General features: G+C 43.5%; 2 protein-coding genes across 2 annotated transcripts; both read left to right on the top strand.

The window, feature by feature from the left end:
• The first annotated feature begins 818 nt into the window (after nt 1-818).
• Nucleotides 819-6,823, top strand: LOC135519466 (NADH-ubiquinone oxidoreductase 75 kDa subunit, mitochondrial-like). Its single transcript, XM_064944700.1, has 19 exons — nt 819-919; nt 1,450-1,526; nt 1,905-1,999; nt 2,126-2,233; nt 2,344-2,420; nt 2,526-2,607; nt 2,768-2,898; nt 3,016-3,201; nt 3,317-3,451; nt 3,538-3,652; nt 4,014-4,159; nt 4,258-4,386; nt 4,577-4,706; nt 4,804-4,964; nt 5,072-5,226; nt 5,360-5,535; nt 5,623-5,757; nt 5,985-6,057; nt 6,137-6,823. Exons 1-19 carry the CDS (start codon nt 906-908, stop codon nt 6,226-6,228), a joined length of 2,217 nt encoding a protein of 738 aa, XP_064800772.1. The 5' UTR covers nt 819-905; the 3' UTR covers nt 6,229-6,823.
• A 400-nt stretch (nt 6,824-7,223) lies between these two features.
• On the top strand, nt 7,224-22,305 carry LOC135519465 (INO80 complex subunit D-like). Its single transcript, XM_064944699.1, is given in 11 exon segments — nt 7,224-7,842; nt 9,403-9,649; nt 9,765-10,576; nt 11,009-11,114; nt 11,206-11,430; nt 11,721-11,824; nt 12,026-12,159; nt 12,265-12,491; nt 17,945-18,102; nt 18,417-18,989; nt 18,992-22,305. Coding segments are annotated over 10 exon segments (2,982 nt in total). The 5' UTR covers nt 7,224-7,842; nt 9,403-9,431; the 3' UTR covers nt 19,417-22,305.
• Nucleotides 22,306-22,467: the final 162 nt, after the last annotated feature.

Raw genomic sequence — 22,467 nt, 5'->3', positions numbered from 1 at the left:
AATTGCATCTCAGGGAAGCAAATCCAGGTGCATGTCATGGATGGAAATGAATTGCTCAGCCAGGGAGAATGTCTGAAGTTCTCACATCACATGCAAAGAAATCAGTAGACTAGTTTACTACTAATTACAGATTTATAAAAGACTAGTAGCTACTACTAATTTACAGATTTGAAAATACTCATATAATTTATTTGTATTTATTTATTTTTATTGAACCTTTATTTAATTCTGCAAGTCAGTTAAGAACAAATTCTTATTTATAATGATGGCCTGCCACAAGGCAAAAGGCCTTCTATGTGGACGTGGGCTGGGATTAAAAATAAATGTAATTAAAATATAGGACAAAACACACATCAGGACAAGAGAGACAACACTACATAATGAGAGACCTAAGACAACAACATAGCATGGTAGCAACACATGGCAACACAACATATAACACGTAGCAACACAACATGACAACAACATGGTAGCAACAATGTTTATTGTTGAGAGGCTGTCTTCACTTTTTAGGTACTGAATGCATCCCCATAGAGATATGGTAATGTTTGAACCAGATTGCAACATTATTAGGCTACATTAGGATGATGCTTTCAAGACAACTGGGAATTTGGAAAAGAACGAGGTCAAAGCATGACGTCGGTTTTTTTTCAAGTTGGAAAGTCGGGCTCTAGAAATATGCCCGAGTTTCCAACTTGGAATTTCCTGTTGGATGACCGTTCAAACGATTTTTCCAAATCGGAGCACTTTTTTTCCGAGTTCCCAGTTTTATTGAACGCACTGAAGTCAGAGAATTCCGAGTTCCAAGTTGTTTTGAACGCGGCATATATTACGGGAATTACCTAATCGTGTCGCATTTGAATAGAGAAAGTGCGCAGTCAGTGGTGTCCATTGGGGTACTGCCGATGCAAGTGGCAAGGTAAGGACTTGCAATAACTGCTCTCGTGTTTACATTTTAAATGTATAAGAGGAGTGTGATATTTGAAGGTGTTTAGAAATCCATCATGTCTAGTTTAGGTCAAAGCACCATGAAGTGCGACGGTTGTAAAAATAGATAGCTAACGTTAGCGTTAAAATAAAGGATCAGTGTTGTCAGGGATAGCAGTTATGCATTTGCAAGCTGTTGTTTTCTTATCATAAATATGCAACTGCTATGTAGCTTTACAAATAAATATGCGACTGATTACCTTATAGCTAATGTTAGCTAGCCATTTACACAGCTAACGTTAATCTTTTTATTCCTGTCTAATCTAAGGAGAGACGGGTTAATGCCAAATGCATCACTTGCGTACTTAGCGTATGTCTGAACACACAAGCAATCTTTATACACAAATATCAGGTGATGCTGCTTGCCAATATGGAAGTGATTGCACTTTCTAAATGGCAAGTAAAGTTGATGAAATTACATTTTTAGTTGGCTATTTTACCTGTACATATTTTCGTTTTCAGCATGTTGCGTCTACCTGCGGTGAGTCGCGCTCTCGGAGTCGCTCACTCTACAGGGAGCGTGGCAATCACAAAAAATGGTAGGCCTCATAAATTTACCAACAGTATTAATAATATCATGATATGTTATTATACATGAAGGAATAAGAGGTGAACAATTCGTATGGCACAGGTGCCCATGTTGTCCTTGTTACTTTATTCTGCTCACGGATTATCTGCAGGATAACAGAATGGTCAGGGTTTGGCTGGAATGGTGATATCCGATCTGCTCAGTTTAGTGCAGGTGGTTTGTTAAAATGACCTTTTATTGTGATGGTGCACTACATAATTCATTAGTTCAATTAGAAATTGGGATAATAAAGTCTATGCCATTGTGTGAAATACAAAGAGTAAGATGGAGGGTAGTTTTTGATACAAGGATGTAGACTGTTTAATAATAAAAAAAAATGTGTTTATAGTTCACAACGCAGCTACAGCAGCAGCCAGTAACCTGGTGGAGGTATTTGTGGATGGGAAGCCACTCATGGTGGAACCAGGAACCACAGTGCTACAGGTAGTGGGGGCTCAAATCACTGATATTTGACAAATACTTGACTCTGGAATATAATGTCTTGTCAGATGTTTATACAGAGTAACTGCTTTGGCAATTACTTTAGACTTTATTGATATCTTGTTTTAGGCATGTGAAAAGGTGGGAGTGCAGATTCCTCGCTTCTGTTACCATGAGCGCCTGTCAGTTGCAGGGAACTGTCGGATGTGTCTCGTGGAGATTGAGAAAGCTCCAAAGGTATGTTCCTATGGGTGATTGAAGCTTTTAAATTGGCTGGCGTGTACTTGTACCCTTGTTTATAGTGTACACTCTTATTCTAATATCAACACAAGCACATCTCTTTACAGCCAGTGGCAGCATGTGCCATGCCAGTCATGAAGGGTTGGAACATTTTAACTGACTCTGACAAAACAAGGAAAGCTCGGTAGGAAGAATCACCTGCAAAACACATCATCCCTTTGCATTACCTTCTTATTTGGTAATCATCACCAGTACTATAGCATTTTCTTTTTTTACCCTCTTCTGGTAGAGAGGGTGTGATGGAGTTCCTGTTGGCCAATCACCCTTTAGACTGCCCAATCTGTGACCAGGGGGGAGAATGTGACCTTCAGGTAAAAAATATGTCATCATTGTTTCCTAGAACTTCTAAATCTCCTCTTGAAGAGGATAGTAATGATGATGATTCAACAAGTGGAAGGAACTGGTAATGAGGTTGTTGGACTTTTGGACTTGTAAAAGTAACATGTTTTTGCCATTGTGTGCTGACTGCAGGACCAGTCCATGCAGTTTGGCAGTGACCGGAGCCGCTTCTTGGAGAGCAAGAGAGCTGTGGAGGACAAGAACATTGGTCCCCTCATCAAGACCATCATGACCCGCTGTATCCAGTGCACCCGATGTGTCCGGTGAGTAAGACTAGTAATCACGGTCCACCTTGGAAGGATTAATTATACTAATAATTACTAATCATTTCAAAAGGGGACCGCTATCTATGTGCTAAATAATGTTTTCCATCTTTGCAGCTTTGCCAGTGAGATTGCAGGTGTGGAGGATCTGGGAACCACTGGAAGGGGCAATGACTTGCAAATTGGCACTTATGTGGAGAAGATGTTCATGTCAGAGCTGTCTGGGAATGTAATTGACATATGCCCTGTGGGAGCACTGACTTCCAAGCCGTATGCCTTCACTTCCCGACCCTGGGAGACCAGGTATGTGCATTACAGTATGTTGTTTTGAATACAATACAAGCCAGCTCTCGAAATGGAATACAAGTAGTGGTACATAGACCTTGTTGGTTATCAACGAACCTTTCTCTCCTCACAGGAAGACTGAATCCATTGACGTGCTGGATGCGGTGGGCAGCAACATCGTAGTGAGCACCCGGGGTGGTGAGGTCATGAGGATTCTGCCCCGTCTCCATGAGGACATCAATGAGGAGTGGATCTCAGATAAGACCAGGTAACCTGAGGACCAGCTCATGTCAAATCCACACTGCTTTGCCTTGTCTGAATTAACAGTGAACTCATTCTCTTCCTCGATGGCAGGTTTGCCTACGATGGGCTGAAGCGGCAGCGCCTCACTCAGCCCATGGTGAAGGATGCGTCTGGACAGCTGGTTGCCACTTCCTGGGAGGATGTGTTGACTAGAGTGGCTGGGGTGGTATGTGATATTTGTGGCATATTGAACATTTCTGTTTACAGTCGGACCTTCCTCCATGTTATGTGGGCAGCGCACAATTGGCCCGGCGTCGTCTGGGTTTGGCCGGTGTAGGCCGTCATTGTAAATAAGAATTTGTTCTTAACTGACATGCCTAGATAAATAAAAGTTCAATTAAAAACCATTTTTTAAATGTTTATTAACAACAAGAGAACAGTTTATCCACAGTGTCTCATGACCTGAGATGTCGCATGATCTGTTGTGATTCATGCATTTCCATGTTGATGTTCTTGTGTTTGTGTGCAAGTCTTTTAAATGGTGTGTAGACACGAGTAGCCTATTACATCAGTGTTTACTTTTGCAGTTGCAAGGAGCCCAAGGCACCAGTGTAGCGGCCATTGTAGGAGGGATGGTGGATGCTGAGGCTCTAATCGCCCTGAAAGACATGCTGAACCGCTTGAATAGTGACTGCCTATGTACTGAGGAGATCTTCCCCATGGCTGGGGCTGGGTAAGGCAAGGCTGAGCCTGAGGGGAATACAGTGGTACAGAGCTAGTTAAGATAAGACCTCAGTGGAACATTCCTGATTTGGGTTCTATTTACTATAGTTCTGACCTGCGCTCAAACTACCTACTGAATTCCCGCATCGCTGGCATTGAAGAGGCTGATTTGCTGCTCCTAGTTGGCACCAACCCACGCTATGAGGCACCACTTTTCAACGCACGCATCAGGAAGAGGTATAGCTGGGATGGGATTTAAGTGCTGACAAAAATCACTGGCATCTCAATTAGCATGTAAACTGTCAGAGCTGTGTGCAGCATCCAGCTCCTGATTTACTCACTCTCTTTAAGTGGAAACTATAAATCTGAAACATGTTTACACCATTGAGATGACTGGTATGCATGCTTCATGTTGTACCCTGGGTAGTTGGCTTCATAACGAGCTGCAGGTAGCCTTGGTGGGGCAGAAGGTGGACTTGACCTACACATACGATCACCTTGGGGAGTCTGCTAAGGTGCTGCAAGAAATAGCTGCTGGGACCCACCCCTTCTCTAAGGTAGTCATGTATTATTTACAGGTCTCTCATGGTCGGCCACTAAGTGCTGTCATTGAGAATTTGCTACATCAACAGTTATTTAAAATCTCGTTCCCAGGTTCTTGCCAAGGCAAAGCGTCCTGTCGTGGTGTTGGGCAGTGGTTCCCTGCAGAGAGGGGATGGGGGCGCAATACACGCAGCAGTGTCTACCATTGCTCAGAATGCCCGTGTCAGCAGTGGAGTGGAGGAAAGCTGGAAGGTTCTCAATGTGCTTCACAGGTAATAACTACTACTGTACTTGATCTCACATTTAGATTGATATCGAATTTGTTTTTATTAGTTTTCACAGCAAATTCCCTATTTGTTTTGTCTGTTTCTTACTACAGGGTGGCCAGTCAAGTAGCTGCGTTGGATCTTGGGTACAAGCCAGGCGTGGAGGCCATCAGGAAGAATCCGCCCAAAGTCCTGTTCCTCCTTGGGGCCGATGCTGGCTGCATCACCCGCCAAGAACTGGCAAAGGACAGCTTCATCATTTATCAGGGTCAGCAAAGCTCCTCCACAACAGAGACATAATACCAATCTTTGGTGTAAAGAATTTCAACAATAATATCCATGATCTTTAAGTGAGTCTTGCGCCAGACTGAATGTCGTTTTTGTTCCATAACTCTACACAGGGCACCATGGAGACACTGGGGCGACGATGGCTGACATCATTCTCCCTGGAGCAGCGTACACAGAGAAATGTAGCACCTATGTGAACACTGAGGGGCGCGCCCAACAGACGAGGCTGGCTGTGACTGCTCCAGGCATGGCCAGGGAGGACTGGAAGATCATCCGCGCCATATCTGAGGTAAACTACTGGTTCACCGCACTTATCAGTCAGTGAATGTGTTCAGTAGCAATTTCATGACTTAACTGTGTTGGTGTTTTTCTATAGCTTGCTGGACTGACACTGCCCTATGAGACCATGGATGAGGTGCGTGACAGATTGGCGGAGGTTTCGCCCAACCTGGTGCGCTATGATGACGTGGAGGAGGCTAACTATTTTAAGCAGGCAAATGAACTGGCCAAGGTCAGTTGTAACACTATATATAGTACACCCACACAAATGCCTCTGTCTTCCCTGGAACTCCCTAAAGAATATTGTTAGTGTTCTTAGGAAGTAGGAAAAATAGTTGGCCTGAGGAAAACCTCTCCTATGAACATGTTATTTTTGCATTTTTAAACACACTCGTGCCTCGTGTCTGCTCCCTATGGTTAATTAGGTTGTAAACTAATGGTCTCTGTCTTCTCCCTCAGGCTGTGAATCAGACCATCCTCACAGAGCCTCTGGTTCCTCCACAGCTCACTGTTCGAGACTTTTACATGACAGGTGAGACAGGCCTACTGACTCTGTCTTTTCTTTACTACTGTATGTGAATGTTGTGTTAAAATCTCTCACTTCTCCACAGATCCTATCAGCAGAGCCTCCCAGACAATGGCTAAGTGTGTGAAGGCTGTAACAGAAGGAGCCCAAGCTATAGAGGAACCATCCATATGCTGAAGCTCTGTTTTCAGGGTCATTCCTCTCTAAATGTAGCATGTCTATCCAACTCTCACATACTTGCAGAAATAACCATTAGGCCTACATATATCCATAGACATATCTATAGTTGTGCCGTACAGTGTCATTGTAATAGATGCCTGTTCAACTCTCACACACCTATAGAAATAATTTGCACACCTACAAAAATATGCGAATGTATGTCATGAAGTCAATGCAATAGATGCAGTACCTCATACAATTCTCACTTTAACAACAGCTGTGGCACATCCATAGAAACATATTTATTATGCAGTAAAGTTATTGTAATAGATGCCTATTCAATTCCTAACTATACACACAACTTCCTACACGCACAACTTCCTATGCTATAGTATACACACAACTTCCTCATACCCTTAATGACCAAATGCAGTACAAGCACCTTTCAGTCTTCCAGCTGACAATGGCATAGATCATGTATTTCCTCTATGTATATTACCGTACCACTGTGAATTGTGTATAGATTGTATTTTCCCCAATGATTGAGAATACGCTGCTTTGTAGATAATGTATACAAGAGTACGTGTAATAAATCTATTTTTCTTCATTAGTAGTCAATGGTAAAGCACAAACTCTTCTTAATTTTTGGAGATGGAGTCTGAATAGAGCCATTGGTCAGCACAATCTATCACATTGGAATGTCTTATGTACCACTGTAGCACAGTTTATATCGGTGATCACCAATATTTTTATTACACTGTTGAAATAGATTAAATGTACTTAATTGTAACCTTCATGAAATACTTCTTTATAATCACACACCCACAAATGCATGTATTGTCATGGCCAAATTGAGCTGGTGAGAATGTCACAAGTGCATTGCGAACCAATAAGGCAGGCTTATAAGAAATGTTGATTTCTACAGCAGAGAAATTAACCAAAAATCTAACTTTGACTTATTTTCAAAAGGAAAGAAGAATACGTTAATGTGGAGTATTAAACTAAAGCTGTGTTCCCCTATAACTTTGTATAGTTACAAGCTGTTAGTAGGAATAGACGTGATGGGTACTAGCTGCATCAGCATTGGGCAACAGTGTTGCAGCCAGGGTAGAGAGAACTCATTCATAAAGAATGCTGTGATATCAGCCGTTGCCAGATAGAACCGTGACGTGTTATAATAAGGTTGATATAAGTAGGGAAATGTAACTTGTTTCAAAGCGCATAACTCTAGCTACTCTACACTCCAATTAGCATTGCCATTCATGTACTCGGCAATACATAAAATTGCATTTCTTCACTGCTGTAGCTAATACAAAGTTGAATTTCCAATATGGTAGAGAGGTTGTTGTTGTACAGTGGACTGTTGTCATGTCTCCGCAGTGCCTGTAGTGGTGCTGTGAGGAGTCTACTGTGGACTGAACTAAAATCCTCAGCAGCTCCCAACTGCTAATATTTGCTGTGGATAAACCTCATTTACATGCATCAGTATTTTCAATGATATTGTATTCGAGTAGGAGCATTATTAGTATCCTAAAATATAGATTATCGATGCACAAATAGGCAAGCTGATTCTTCTGGCACTTCTACAGTCTTTCCGGAGTGAATACCCTACATAGCCTATACCAATTGAAGGTAAGCGAAGCCTCTTCACATCCTCGACTTCGATTTTTGGGGAGCCCGGTTATGGCTCAGGACTAGAAGGACGACTTTGCTACTCGAGGCCCTAGGATTATTAGGTCTGGTAGGCCTTATTGTTTAATGTTGAAACGTTTGATTTGTTATCTGTATCACACAACATATGCTAATTATAGCTGGCTAATGAGCTGTAATATAATATACATACGTTCACAACGTTTCATTAATCACCTAAATGTATTTTTCTAAACAGAAGATGATCAGATGACTTGCATACAATGTTTTGTTTTGAAGGCCTTTTTGAACGGGCCTCTGTGCCTCCCCTTGCCGTATGTTTGGTTCTCCTGAAATCCCAGTCTGAATATATTTTTATATTATCAAATATATTTCAGTTTGCTGAAAATGGAGCATAATATTTCATAGACATCTTCTGGTGTATATTGATGTTTCCGTTTCCTGGCTACCGCAACTTTTGTGTTTTTAGCGTAGTTGGCTAATGTTAACTAATGTGCTAACGTTAGCTAACAACATATCGCTAGATAGTAGGCTAAAGTGGCAATTGTATAAGGTAACTAGTTAGCTAGTTATGTATGATGTTAATGTATGTCGTTAACATATACATGTGTAATTGTTGTCCAATGCCAATACTTTTCGGAGGTGTGCAAATTGACCAGAATGTAGCTAGTTAACTATCTACTAACGTTAGCAAGCTAGCTGCCCAAGAAATGTAGCTAGCTAGATAGCAAACGTTAGCTATCTAGCTCGGTTCGCTAACGTTACCCAAGTTGCTAGCTAACGTACGATAGGTAGCAAGTAAGTAAATATGGTAGCTAACTATTTGTTTCGATAACTAACTCGTATTTGTCGGGCTGTTTAGTAGATAATTAGACACGTAGTTTACTTAACGTTATTTAATTCAATGTGCTCAAGAAGTGTGCATGTATTAGCTAGCGAGCTATTCCTTCAGTTTTAATCATAACGTTAGTTAGGTAATAGTTATATTTTTATGAGAGCCTCGTTTAATTCAAGGTTATCTAACGTTAACTAGCTAATGGAATAACTGGTGACATTCTGAAAATGACAATGTGACATTACAGGACAGCGTTTCCACATCCTGTATTTATTTGCATGTAACGGGCAACTTCAGTCTGACTGCATCCTCGTGCGCATGAATGTACTGTGGCCACAGGTATGGGGAAGCATTACAGTACTTTCTACAACTGATTGCCCTAAGCCAAAAATGTCCATTTACAGCATTGGTTAAAAAACCAATGCTGGTTAAACAAGCATGAAGTCATATGCCACAGATCCTCCGATTATTTCGGTCATGTGTGAATGTTTTACATTCCTCATGAACAAATGATTGATTAGATTCCTGAATTGTGCATGGTTATGTTGCTAACAAGTCAAACTATAGAGTCAGGGGAGCTGTAAATGTTTATTTCTGTACCCCCAGTCTGTTTGTGTTTGTCTTGTTTGCATATTCAGGGCAGTCTCTGCATTACTGTGCATGATGTAAGACTTATGGTTTTCCCTGGCATCTTCCTCTCCCATCAGCTGATGTTCTCAAGGACAAGAGTCACGTGATGTATGAGGGCAAACACATCCACTTCTCGGAGGTGGACAATAAGCCATTGTGCTCATACAGCCCAAAGCTCTGCAAGCAGCGCAGGCTCAATGGCTATGCCTTCTGTATCCGTCATGTCCTGGAGGATAAGACTGCCCCCTTCAAGCAATGTGAATATGTGGCCAAGTACAACAGCCAACAGTGCACCAACCCCATCCCCAAGTCTGAGGACCGCAGGTGGGTGTGACGATACAATAGAAAGTTGTCCTCTGCACTGAGGATGGTAGGTCTTTGTCATTGACCCATCTGTCATAGTTGTGAACAGCTTGTTAAACGTGTGTGTGTTCCACAGATACTGTAACAGCCACCTCCAAGTTCTTGGGTTTATCCCCAAGAAGGAGCGGAAGAAGAAGCATGATACATTGGAGGAGATGCGCTCACGACCTCACCTGGAGTCAGTGGCTCTTAACATAACTGTGCCCTCGCTGGCCCTAAAGGCCTCCAACGGCCTGGACGAGCTGCCACCCTCTCCACCCTGCACCCGTCTCTTACCCCTCCCAGACGGGGAGATCCTGGACCCTTTTGCCTTTTATGAGGACGACACAAACGGGGAAGAGTGCGCTGCTCGGAAGGGCTCCGCTGTCAGGAAGAAACTACACAGTCGACTGGTGCTCAGCCAGAAACTCCAGCTCCACCATCACGACACTGACTTTTTCCAACCACCTCTAGAGCACTTTAGCCCCTCTCCTCTTCCCCGTGTGCACCCCTCCTCACCCCTCCACCCTCACCTCCCCCGTAAACAGCAGACAGAACTCCTTCAGCCCCCCCAGCACTCCACCATGCCCTCGTTTGTCCTCCCAGGACAGCAGCAGGGTTTTTTATGCAAGCCAGCTCCACCTCAGACTCCCGTCTTTCTGCCTGTCGGGCTGCCCCCCAACACGGCTCCCAGTCAGGTGCAGTCCTCTGGTCCCCCCCTCAACAGGAAAGCTCTGTTCACTGCCACGCCCTTGCCATCCAGTAGCTGGGACAGCACTCAGCGGCATATGGTGGCCATGCGCCCAGCTGCCTTCTCACCTCCCCCTGCCTGCCTGGCCAGGTTACAGCATCTGGTACAGCTCTGCGCCCAAAGACATCAGGAGCACGGAGACCTTTTCCCTCATCTAGGTACCTCTTCTTCCTATCCATGTTAAATAGAGTTTACACAGGCAGCACAATTCAGATTTTTTTTCTCACTATGTAATTGTTCTTTTGATCTGATGTGAAGATATCTGACTTGATTGGTCAGTAGACCAGTTAGTGGGGTGGGGGGGGGTCAATTTGAGTGATTTAGAAGAGCGACTTGCAGTTGGTGATATCTAGGTGGAACAACCACTTTTCTCAGTCATAGTAAGTACATTTTTACCTCAAAGTAGGTATCAGCATAGTCAGTGCTAAGTAGGAAAAGACAAGTCTTAAGTGTTAGTTTACAAAAGGCATTTATTACTTAAAAAAATAAAATAATAATGCTTATTAGTTGTGGGACATGGGGTCTGTGTAATATAGATGATCTGACTATTCTGCTGAGGCCAGCTGGTCTAACAGGCTATCTTCTTCCAGGGTTGGACTGGTCTGAAGACAGTGCAGAGGATGATGACGTGGAGGCCGAGAGAGTTCCACCATATCACAACGCCTGGAGACTACAGGAAGGACACACACAGGACGTGTATGTTGCTTTCTCACATGTTCATAGTTAGGCTCTCATTTTATTCAGACATGAATAGGCTATGAGTGTTGTTTATTTTTTCCCATCACAGCTCTGATGAAGATGCCGGTAGCTCTCGGAGAACACGTCTGGCGCGGCTGTGCTCGTACCTCCAGGATAAATACAAGCACTTGTGCAGGCAGGAGAGGGCAACCCTGCGCCAGAAGAGATACCGCTATGCCTTCCGCAAAGCCCTGCTGCACGCCGCCAGTAAAGACCCTGACTGTGCTGGCCAGTTGATCCAGGAGCTGCGCAAGGTCTCCCAGACCTCATCAAGGTACCCACACTCAACACTGGACTTAAAACTCCCTAGGGTCTGGTTAGTCTCCTTCAATACCATCTGTCAATGGATAATCTCCCAAAATTTGTGACGTAAGTTATAATTAGTGCCCAGGCTCTAGATACTCAAGTCTTTCTTGGTCAGTTGGTCACGTGATCAGGAGAAGCACCTGTCCCCAGTAATGATAATTGTGTTCTGGAGAGCGTTGATATGCTAGTTGTGTTGTGAATAGCTGAGGAAGTGTTGATGTGGTTGTGTCCTGAGCGTGGGTCTGTCTCTCTGCTCAGTGCGCTGGGGCAGCAGGAGACAGAGGCGGGAATCTGCACTGGAAGCACCAAGGGCCGGGCCTGCACTAGCCAAGCTCTACCCTTCACCCGACACTGCTTCCAGCGTATCCTTTTCACCAATCCCTTACATCAGTTACATGGCACACGGAACTCTTATACCTAAACTGTAATTTATTGGGGAATATGGCTTTTTAACTTGTCTTATTGCAACTTAGCGAACAGATTCAAATTGTGTCCTGTTTTTGACACATGACTGTGTGTGCTATCTTTTCCATTGGAGTGTTTCCTTCACGGTTTCTCTGCAGACGTTCTGTTGAATCGCTCCCAGCAGCTCTTCTCCAGTTGCACAGCCAAATTTGCAGATGGACAACAATGCTCCATCCCTGTGTTTGACATCACGCATCAGACACCGCTCTGTGAGGAGCATGCCAAAAAGATGGTGAGTTCCCCTTCAGTCAGTAAATTGGAGCTTTGTCATTGTAATACCTATGGCACAGTATCTGCTCTGTATTACTATACTTGTGGACATGTGTTTTTCCTATAGGACAATTTCCTGCGTGGGGATGGTAACAGAAGAGTGCAGCACCAGCAACAGCAGCAGCGGAAGCCGCGGAAGAAGAGCAAACCGCCGGCGCTCACCAAGAAACACAAAAAGAAGAGGAGGAGAGGGCCATGGCGGCCCCAAAAGCCCATCCCGCCGGCTCTGCCCCAGGGGAATTTGGGAATGCCTTCCTCCTCCAGCCTGACCATGCCCACCCAGGCTAGCATCAGGTCTGTCCCACTCACTTAATCTCTCTCTCATCCTCTCTCAGCTCTAGTATTAACTAGGAATGTAACGATACGCATCTGTCCCCGATTCAAATGTTTTAAGATAATGTGCAACTGCCTCGGTCCACGGACACCAATGGATCGTCAAAAAATTGATTCAAATGCTACGAATCTCCGATTAATCTTTTTGTTGTTGCTCATATTACTTTCTTCTACGTAGTCTTTTGTGACAACTGACACGTCCTCTCCTTCATTGTCAAACTAAGCATGTAACTGTTAACAGGCATATCAATAGCCTAGTCAAACTGCGCACTGTGCCAAGCTTCGCTCACTGTGCCAAGCTTCGCACGCTGACCAGCTCTCATCTGGCTATACCTGCTGAACTGGGCTTACAGTATATTTTATTTTGATTGTTCAGGTTTTCGATCAGCAATAGTTTTGCTTTAAAGGTACAATATGCATAAATCACTCCGCCATTTCCTGGTTGCTAAAATTCTAATAGTTTGCCTAATTGCAGTTTGTGAAAAAACAAGTGTAGACAATCATTGTGCCATCTAAACCGCTGTGAAATATCTTTTCAATAACCAAAAATATTGTATTTTCAGCTGTTTGAAGCATGCTGTACAAAACTGAAAGTAAAAGATGCAAAAACAAAACTTAAGTACAGGAAGCATAGAAATAGAACACATAGAACAGATCTACCCACAACTTCTTAGACTTGCATTCAATAATAATGACAGATCTATAACTCACATTTCTATGTGCATTTGGTCAGGTCGCCCAAAAGTGACATAATGCAGCTTTAAACAATCCGTGTATATCAGGTCTACCCAACCCTCTTCCTAGAGATCTACTGTCCTGTAGGTTTTCAGTCCAACCCCAATTTAACATATCTGATTCAGCTAGTTAAGGTCTTGTTGAGCAGCTAATAAGTAGAATCAGGTGTAGATCTCCAGGAAGAGGGTTGGGCAGCCCTGGTGTATATCGTCATTTTAGATCTACAGGGTAAAGTTGATCATTTCATAATGAGGAATCACTTTTGCGAGGCGCACTGCATGGCCAAAGCGGGAGGAGAAAAGAAGCTCACTAAACTTAGAAACAGTCAAAACCATTCGATTTTGATTTGTAAACGATAAATATTGATACATTACTATCAAACACTTCATCTGCAAAAATGACATGTAAATTAGTGGGTGATGGGGATGTCAAAACCAAAGTGTGGGGTGGGGGGGACAAAAAAACAGGCTACATTAACCCCCCTAATCTGGTAGTGGGGTGGTAGATGTCTAGTCTCCCTGATGGCTCAGATCAGGTGCCTAAATAGTATACACCATAGACCTACATCATTTACACATGTACATACACCAGGGATGCGGCCTGTGGAATATATATTTTTTTTTACTCAATCGGGGTCTCAACTTACTGTTGAGAGTTAGAATAGTACATTACACAAAGTGCAATTTGAACATTTGGTAGTGAATCACCCCTAGCGTCTATTGATGCACCCTTGCACCAATCTTATTAACTTAATTTTAAAAAATCTCCATAAATCTAATAAAATTGTATTGGTCACATACCGATGGTTAGCAGATGTTAATGCGATGTAGCAAAATGCTCGTGCTTCTCGTTCCAAAAGTGCAGTAATATCTAATAAATCATATTTTTTTAAATACATTTTTTTCTCCCCCCCCCCAGTTTCATGGTATCCAATTTGTAGTTAGTCTCTTGTCCCATTGCTGCAACTCCCGTACAGACTCAGGAGAGGCCGAGAGCCATGCGTCCTCCGAAACACAACCCAACCAAGCCGCACTGCTTCTTGACACAACGCCCGCTTAACCCGGAAGCCAGCCACACCAATGTGTCGGAAGAAACACCGTACACCTGGCGACTGTGTCAGCGTGCATTGCGCCCAGCCCGTCACAGGAGTCGCTAGTGTGGGATGGGAAAAGAACAATCCTGCCGGCCAAACCCTCCCCTAACCCGGACAACGCTGGGCCAATTTTGCGCCACCCCAGGGGTCTCCCGGTCGCGGCTAGTTGTGACCGAGCCTGGACTCGAACCCAGAAACTCTAGTGTCACAGCTAGTCTAACAAGTAATCTAACAATTCCACAACTGCCTAATACACTCAAATCTAAGGGACGGAATAAGAATATGTACAGTTGTGACCAAAAGCTTTAAGAGTGACACATATATTAATTTCCACAAAGTTTGCTGCTTCAGTGTCTTTAGATATTTTTGGAATACTGAAGTATAATTACAAAGCATTTCATAAGTGTCAAAAGCTTTTATTGACAATTACATGAAGTTGATGCAACAAGTCAATATTTGAAGTGTTGACCCTTCTTTTTCAAGACCTCTGCAATCTGCCCTGGCATGCTGTCAATTAACTTCTGGGCCACATCCTGACTGATGGCAGCCCATTCTTGCATAATCAATGCTTGGAGTTTGTCAGAATTTGTGGGTTTTTGTTTGTCTTACCCGCCTCTTGAGGATTGACCACAAGTTCTCAATGGGATTAAGGTCTGGGGAGTCTCCTGGCCATGGACACAAAATATTGATGTTTTGTTCCCCGAGCCACTTAGTTATCACTTTTTCCTTATGACAAGGTGCTTAATCATGCTGGAAAAGGCATTGTTCGTCACCAAACTGTTCCTGGATGGTTGGGTGAAGTTGCTCTCGGAGGATGTGTTGGTACCATTATTTATTCATGGCTGTGTTCTTAGGCAAAATTGTGAGTGAGCCCACTCCCTTGGCTGATAAGCAACCCCACACATGAATGGTCTCTGGATACTTTACTGTTGGAATGACACAGGACTGATGGTAGGTCTCACCTTGTCTTTTCCGGACAAGCTTTTTTCCGGATGCCTCAAACAATCGGAAAGGGGATTCATCAGAGAAAATGACTTTACCCCAGTCCTCAGCAGTCCAATCCCTGTACCTTTTGCAGAATATCAGTCTGTCCCAATGTTTTTCCTGGAGAGAAGTGGCTTCTTAGCTGCCCTTCTTGACACTAGGCCATCCTCCAAAAGTCTTCGCCTCGCTGTTTGTGCAGATGCACTCACACCTGCCTGCTGCCATTCCTGAGCAAGCTCTGTACTGGTGGTGCCCTGATCCCGCAGCTGAATCAACTTTAGGAGACGTCCTGGCGCTTGCTGGACTTTCTTGGGTGCCCTGAAGCCTTCTTCACAACAATTGAACTGCTCTCCTTGTAGTTCTTGATGATCCGATAAATGGTTGATTTCGGTGCAGTCTTACTGGCAGCGATATCCTTGCCTGCGAAGCCCTTTTTGTGCAAAGCAATAATGACCGCACGTGTTTCCTTGCAGGTAACCATGGTTGACAGAGGAAGATCAATGATTACAAACACAACCCTCCTTTTGAAGCTTCCAGTCTGTTATTTGAACTCAATCAGCATGACAGAGTGATCTCCAGCCTTGTCCTCGTCAACACTCACACCTGTGTTAACGAGAGAATCACTGACATGATGTCAGCTGGTCCTTTTGTGGCAGAGGTGAAATGCAGTGGAAATGTTTTTTGGGGGGATTCGGTTCATTTGCATGGCAAAGAGGGACTTTGAAAATAATTGCAATTCATCTGATCACTCTTCATAATATTCTGGAGTATATGCAAATTGCCATCATACAAACTGAGGCAACAGACTTTGTGACAATTAATATTTGTGTCATTCTCAACTTTTGGCCACGACTGTAGATATCAATATATTGATGAGTGATGACCGAGCGAAATATGCAAGATGCAAAGATGGTATAGAATACAGTATATACATATGAGATGAGTAATGCAAGATATGTGAAAATTATTAAAGTGGCATTATTAACGTGACTAGTGATGCATAAAAAGGTAGAGATCTGTTTTTTGCATGGGCTTCATCTCAGTCCAGCGTGTCCTCTGCGACGTAAAGTGGCAGAGCTACAGTGCTGTTTATCCAACCAGGAGACATCCTGAAAAACAGTCTTTTCACCAAAACGTCTGTAGCATGCGAACTGTTTGGCCTACAAACTAACATGTCTGTGTGTAAAAGATGAGGCTCTCATATTCTCCGCCTTGTTCTACGACCCCCATGGGACTTGTATGATGGTAACCTGGTACCGGTTTAAAAAAAATGTTTTGTTCCCCCCCCCCAAAAAGGGATTAAATATGCATTAAAAAAATAATATTTATATATAATCATTCAGAGCTTTCTTATATCTCCTAGATATAGGACAGACACTTCAAAACCTTATTCCTTATGATTTATTTTTTTACTTTTGCCATTTATGAATGTTATTCACTTAGTTTTTTATGTCTATAGTAGTAAAGGCCAAATTCAATATTTTATTAAATACTTTTTTGATACCGACAGGGGTCCTAAAATTCATCATCGACTAGCTAAATGATCCATGGTATGATCATCTTAAAACAATTCCATATGTTAGCTTAGTAGAACCCCTCTTCGCCTCAAAGGCTTAGACTTTTTGGGGATAAACTTGTAATCATGGTTAAGTTAACAACCGTGGGGCCCCCAATGATTTTGTTAGTAGCTCTCACTCAGATATCTTATAAAAACTGCTAACATTTCTCTCCACCCTATGGCATAATGTGCAAACTTGCAGGAAATTAACTGTAAAATTGCTAATTTCTCTCTGCCCAATGGCAACATGTGTAGATTTGCCACAAACCTTCTTTAAAACTGTTTAAAATGTTCTGCGGCCCATAGCAAAATGTGTAGAATTACAGGAAACAAACTCTTAAGATAGGGCCCCCAAAAGTCTAGAGCCGACTCTGACTACATATGTGGGTATGCAGACCAGTGAGCCACTGTAGCCCCCCATGATCAGATTTTTTTTCTGGCCCCCACCCCCATCTAAGTTGCCCATCCCTGACATACATAATTTACACACACACACACACACATAGCATATGTTTTACTGTCCTTGTGGGGAACTAACATTTTATTTCCATTCAAAATCCCCCAATCTTAGCCTAATTCTAACCCTAAACCTAACCCCCGAGTGTAAAATAGCCTTTGTCCTCATGAGGACGTGGGAAATGTCCACATGGGGATCATTTTCCTTGTTTCACTATCCTTGTGGGGACTTTTAGGGATTTCCGGTACCCACGAGGATACTAGTACAAGCACGCACGCATGCTCAGAGAGACCCAGCTCATGAGCTCCATCAGCAGCAGATTTGAATTTAGAATGGATAATGAATGGTTTTAGTGCATCGAACCGAATCGCATAGATTTGTTCTCAAATCAAACAGAATTGCACTGAATTGTTTCAAACTAAGAGGTATGGTTCCTGTATAAATGGGAGCCTATATCTAGATACGTATCGAATCGTCTTGAAAGGGAAAGATGTACATAAGTAGTATCAATATATTGTCACAAACGACTGCACAGTCCTATCAGTGTGCACTGAGAATTGTATTTTATGAAGCTGTCTTGGTGGCAGGAGTCCTTCAACGCCCGAACTGAGCACTGATGAGCTTCCTGATGACATCACCAATGACATGGAAGACATTCCAAACGACCTCGAGCTGAACCAGGAAGACTTCTCGGACGTGTTACCCAGGCTCCCCGATGACCTGCAGGACTTTGACTTGTTTGAAGGTACACTTCATTTGCTTATTGTCATGGATTTCACTGCTCAAGGTCCTATTCATGAATGTTAGTTTATACTTTTAGATTTGACCTGCAATATAACCTCAGTTAGATTAAGACTTTCCCAATGGGGGTATTTTTAGCATGTGTGATGTCAGTTTTTTTTTTTTTTTTTTTTCAAAAATTGTTGTATTTGATCCGGTTTGTCTGCTGAATAAACTAGAGTCTCAACTATTTACTCCCATTTCTTCTTGATCTCTTGAGAAAGGGAGATTGTTGGTAGATTTCTAGGGTGTGGGTAAGAAAGTTGTGTATATCCTCAGGTAAAAATGGGGAGCTGCTACCCACCACGGAGGAGGCTGAAGAGCTGGTGCGAGCACTGCAGGCTGGGCTGATGGGCTCCTACCCAGACTCCCTGGTGTGCCTGACCTCCATGGCGGAGATGGCGCAGGCAGATGGAGTGGACCATCGGGTCATGGCAGCAGTGTTTCCTGGGCCAGGGGTCCAGCCAGGTGGGATTGGGGACCTGCTCAACGGCCGCATCCCCCCAGAGAACTTCTCCAGCCTGGAGCTGGAGGACAACCTGCTGCACTCTGCTGGAGGCCACTTCACCTCTGCGGTGTCACCTCAGCAGCCCCAGGGCCAGGCCCCCCCCCCTGGGCCTAGCCTCACCACCCCCACAGTCGCACAGAGCCCCCTGTCAGAGCGAACGTTCCCCCGGACACACCAGCCCAACATCCTGGCCAAGCCTGAAGTGCCCACCTCGTCTCCACAGGGCAGCCATTACAGCAGCGAGCATGTGCCATCCCCCTATAGTGACCACATGTCCTCCCCCCATGCCACCTCCTTCCAGACAGAGACTCCCCTCCTTGTGGAGGTCCCTCTGAGCGGTGTACCAGGCCCCCGCAGTCCTCCTGGAACAACCTCCACCTGCCCCTCACTGACCCCACACAGTTTGGCAACCTCATCAGACCTGAGGGCCATCTCATATCCACCTCTCTTTCCACTCCCCCCTCCTCCACCTCCCACTCTGTGACCCTGCAGCCCATGGCTGCCCTCTCAGCGATCCCCCAGAGTGGCCTGACGGGCTTGACTGCTCCCCCCAAACCCTCACCACGCGACCTCCTGACCTCCACCCAGTCCAAGCAGCAGCTCCCTCAGTTCAGCGCTGCCTTTGGCCACCAGCTGGCCTCCCACAGTGGCATCCCCAAGGACGTGCAGCCCAGTCACAGCTCCACGGCGCCCCCCACTGGCTTCTCCATAGCTAGTGCCACCGCTGCAAGTGCCAACAGTGCAACACCCCCTTTTCCACACAGTGACTGAGAGCGAGCCGGTCAAACCATGGACTCTAGACACTCATTCACCCACAGTCGATGCATTTTCCATCTACTTCAAGTGTGAAATGTGGTAACGGTGCACTATACTATCTGAATTTCCACAACCTCAGATATTCCTTAACTGTAATGATTTGGTGATGTTATAGCCATTTGGCCATCTGAAAGGATATGCAAGAGTCCAGTGGTTTGATGTGAATGCCGCTCGAGGGTTTCACCAGCAGGGGGAGATGTTGGGCAGCGTTTGTGTGGAGGGAGGGAGGTCCCTCAGTTGAAACATGGACTCACTTGGAGGAACATTGGAGGAAGTACCTTTTTAGGAGCGATTATTCCTATCATAGTGACCGCAACAGTGCTAGAGAATTCTATGACAAAGCCTCAATCAGTGGTCTGTTTTTTTTTTTTTTTTTTTGTATCGCCAGTTTAGTCCTGTCTTAAGTCTTCAACTATAACCTGCCTTGCTATGATCATTGCATCGCCTCATCTGTTCCTCATTCCATTCACCTTTGAAAGAGATTCTAGGGTAGATCCTTTGTAGGCGTCTGTGTGTGACCCATTATGAAGCAACAGAGGAAATTGCTCTGTCGAATATCATGAAGTAGACTTATCTCCTCCCACGACTTAACAGACACAGAATTTGGCCGAACCACTTTTAAACAGCTTTTTGTTTTAATATTGTGTATATATTTGGTATTTTATCGGTTTACTCGGTTTAATGTAAAAGGTCTTTTGACCTCACCATTCTTTGGGGAACTCCTTACGGGTGGCCTATTAGACACTTGAAGGTAAATCTTGTTACTTTAAGCAATAAACGCATTGCCATACTCGGTCACAGTCGTGTAATGTATTGTATTAGTCTTCACTTTATGTATCTTCATTATGTAATCCATACCAATGTGGACCAGAAATATTTTGGGGCCTGTATAACTCCTGTGTCATAAACAGTTTGTTCTAAATCAAGGCTAAACTGTTTGAGTAGAGATATAGACTGTCTGTAACTGAACAGGAGCCAGCTTGCCAAAAGCATCTTAAGGCTATAAGTTAATTGTTAGGATCCTAAAGTTCTAACGATGAACTTAGCCTTAAGATGCTTTTGGGAAACCGGGCCCAGGTCAGGAAGCTTCTCTTGGGTCATACTTAGTTTCACATAGCGAAGGGGAAAAGGGTCACTGTTATTGCGAGGGTAATGGCCATATCTAGGGGCTTTATTGTCCGCAACTCTCCATGGTGCTCTCTGGTCTTGCTAAATAATGGCGTTTTTATTGGGACATGCATGCATGTGGTCCCTCCTAAGAGAGAAACTCTCTACTTCAGGAACCCAGTGGGGGGGTTCTCTTCAATATCAGAACTCATTCAGTTAAGGACCAGAATGTTGTCTTTCACTAGTCTAGCAGTGTATATGGATACAGTGGATGTGTATATGGATGTGAAATTATGGCCCCCTTGTTTAACCCTCTGTTAGCTGTCTGTGGTAGTGACACCATTGATGTAAACTGGTGCAATGAGCATTTGAGGTATAGCACTGTCTGTAATACAAAATTATTATCAGGTGAATTAAGGTCAATGAAGCATGGGTCTCTGTTAACTGTTTGGTTAGGGAATGAGGATGGACTCTACCTGACAACTCTATCTGCTTTTAATAACTCTTATTACAGCAGTAAACCATGAGGTTCGGTATATATTTTTTTAACTGAAAGATACTCAGTGTTAAGTATTAGATATATTTGTAGGGTAGAAATCTCTACAGTGGGTTTTATTGGTGAGTTAACGAGTTGCAATGGATTGAAAATGAAGTAAAACAAAAAATAAAAAAAATCTTGCCATTTGCAAAGTGCTTGATGGAAACCTTTCTCTTGTTTTAATGGCTAGCAGAACTCTCCATTTATCTGAAGTGGAATGATCGATGTTTCTGTACACTGTCAATTATAAGACAATGTCTATAATTATGTAAGACAGTCATTTTGATAGCTATTACATTCTGGCAAGCATTTGCTGCTGAAAGACTGGGATTGCATGGAGATACAACCTGACATCTGAGTGCAAAGCCACAACCTTTCTCCCTCATTTACTACTGGATCACTCTAGAGAGCAGTAAATCCAACCATAGCGTTGCATACCATTCAAACCTTTTTTTTTAATTTTCTTTGCAAGTACTAGGGATATACATAACAGCACCTGTAATCAGTTTGGATTTGGAGGACATTGCTGACCTGCTCTAAACAGGACTGAGAGGCCAGAGATTCACCTAGTAGGCATCTTGCATTTTGTCAGGGTACGGATTACTAACAGCTGTCAACTGCACACACATATTTTTAAGACCTGAGCAGGCCCCAATTCCAACTGAAGGCCTAGTTCTTTCTCCCAGTTCCAAAGAGACACGTTACCAGAGCAGACTCAAGTTTGTTTCTTTTGCTTGACCACCCCATTGTTGTTCCTAGATGTACAGCCCCTAGGAATTAGGTGGGCTGGAAAGTGGTCTTGAATTTGCGCAAGCAAGGCGATACTGCTGTATTCACAAAGCATGAGATGAGACATTGCACAGCTAGACTCCCCACCAACGATATAGATCCAACTCCACGGGGCGCTTGAAATCTGAGAGATTGGCTGACAAATTCCTATACTCATTGAATGTACTGTATTACTGTTTTTAAACATGATAGGATGAGCTAATAATAATCTAGTCACCTTTTATTGGTCCTTGTTTAATTTGTCTAAGGTATTTTTTTGTATACAAAGGTTTACATTTTTATGTATATTTTTCTTGTGTACAAATGATGTAATATGTGTATAAACACTGTATGTAATATCTGTATATAGTGTGATAATTTGATCTGTTTTTTGGATGTATAAATAAAACTTGCTGTGAGGTATTCGCTGACAGGTTGTGTAGTGTTTTTATTTCTATATGGACAATTCGGACATGTCTCGCTGCCTTAGATTAGCCATCAAACTTCAGGGCCTTTTGTCCTACACATTGTCAAGGGCTGCATTTACACACCTGTTGAGTGACGTTATACAGGCCAAGGAACTAACGGAATTA

This window comes from Oncorhynchus masou, chromosome 29 (genome assembly GCF_036934945.1).
Source record: "Oncorhynchus masou masou isolate Uvic2021 chromosome 29, UVic_Omas_1.1, whole genome shotgun sequence".
NCBI lineage: Eukaryota > Metazoa > Chordata > Actinopteri > Salmoniformes > Salmonidae > Oncorhynchus > Oncorhynchus masou.
Note: the sequence above shows the minus strand (reverse complement) of the source record. Positions and strands in the feature narration are given on the sequence as shown.

Excerpts from the sequence above, each read along its gene's own strand:
- LOC135519466 (XM_064944700.1), top strand. Across the intron at positions 4,387-4,576 it reads AACGCACGCATCAGGAAGAG|TTGGCTTCATAACGAGCTGC; the intron begins GTATAGCTGGGA and ends TACCCTGGGTAG. Across the intron at positions 4,965-5,071 it reads GTTCTCAATGTGCTTCACAG|GGTGGCCAGTCAAGTAGCTG; the intron begins GTAATAACTACT and ends TTCTTACTACAG.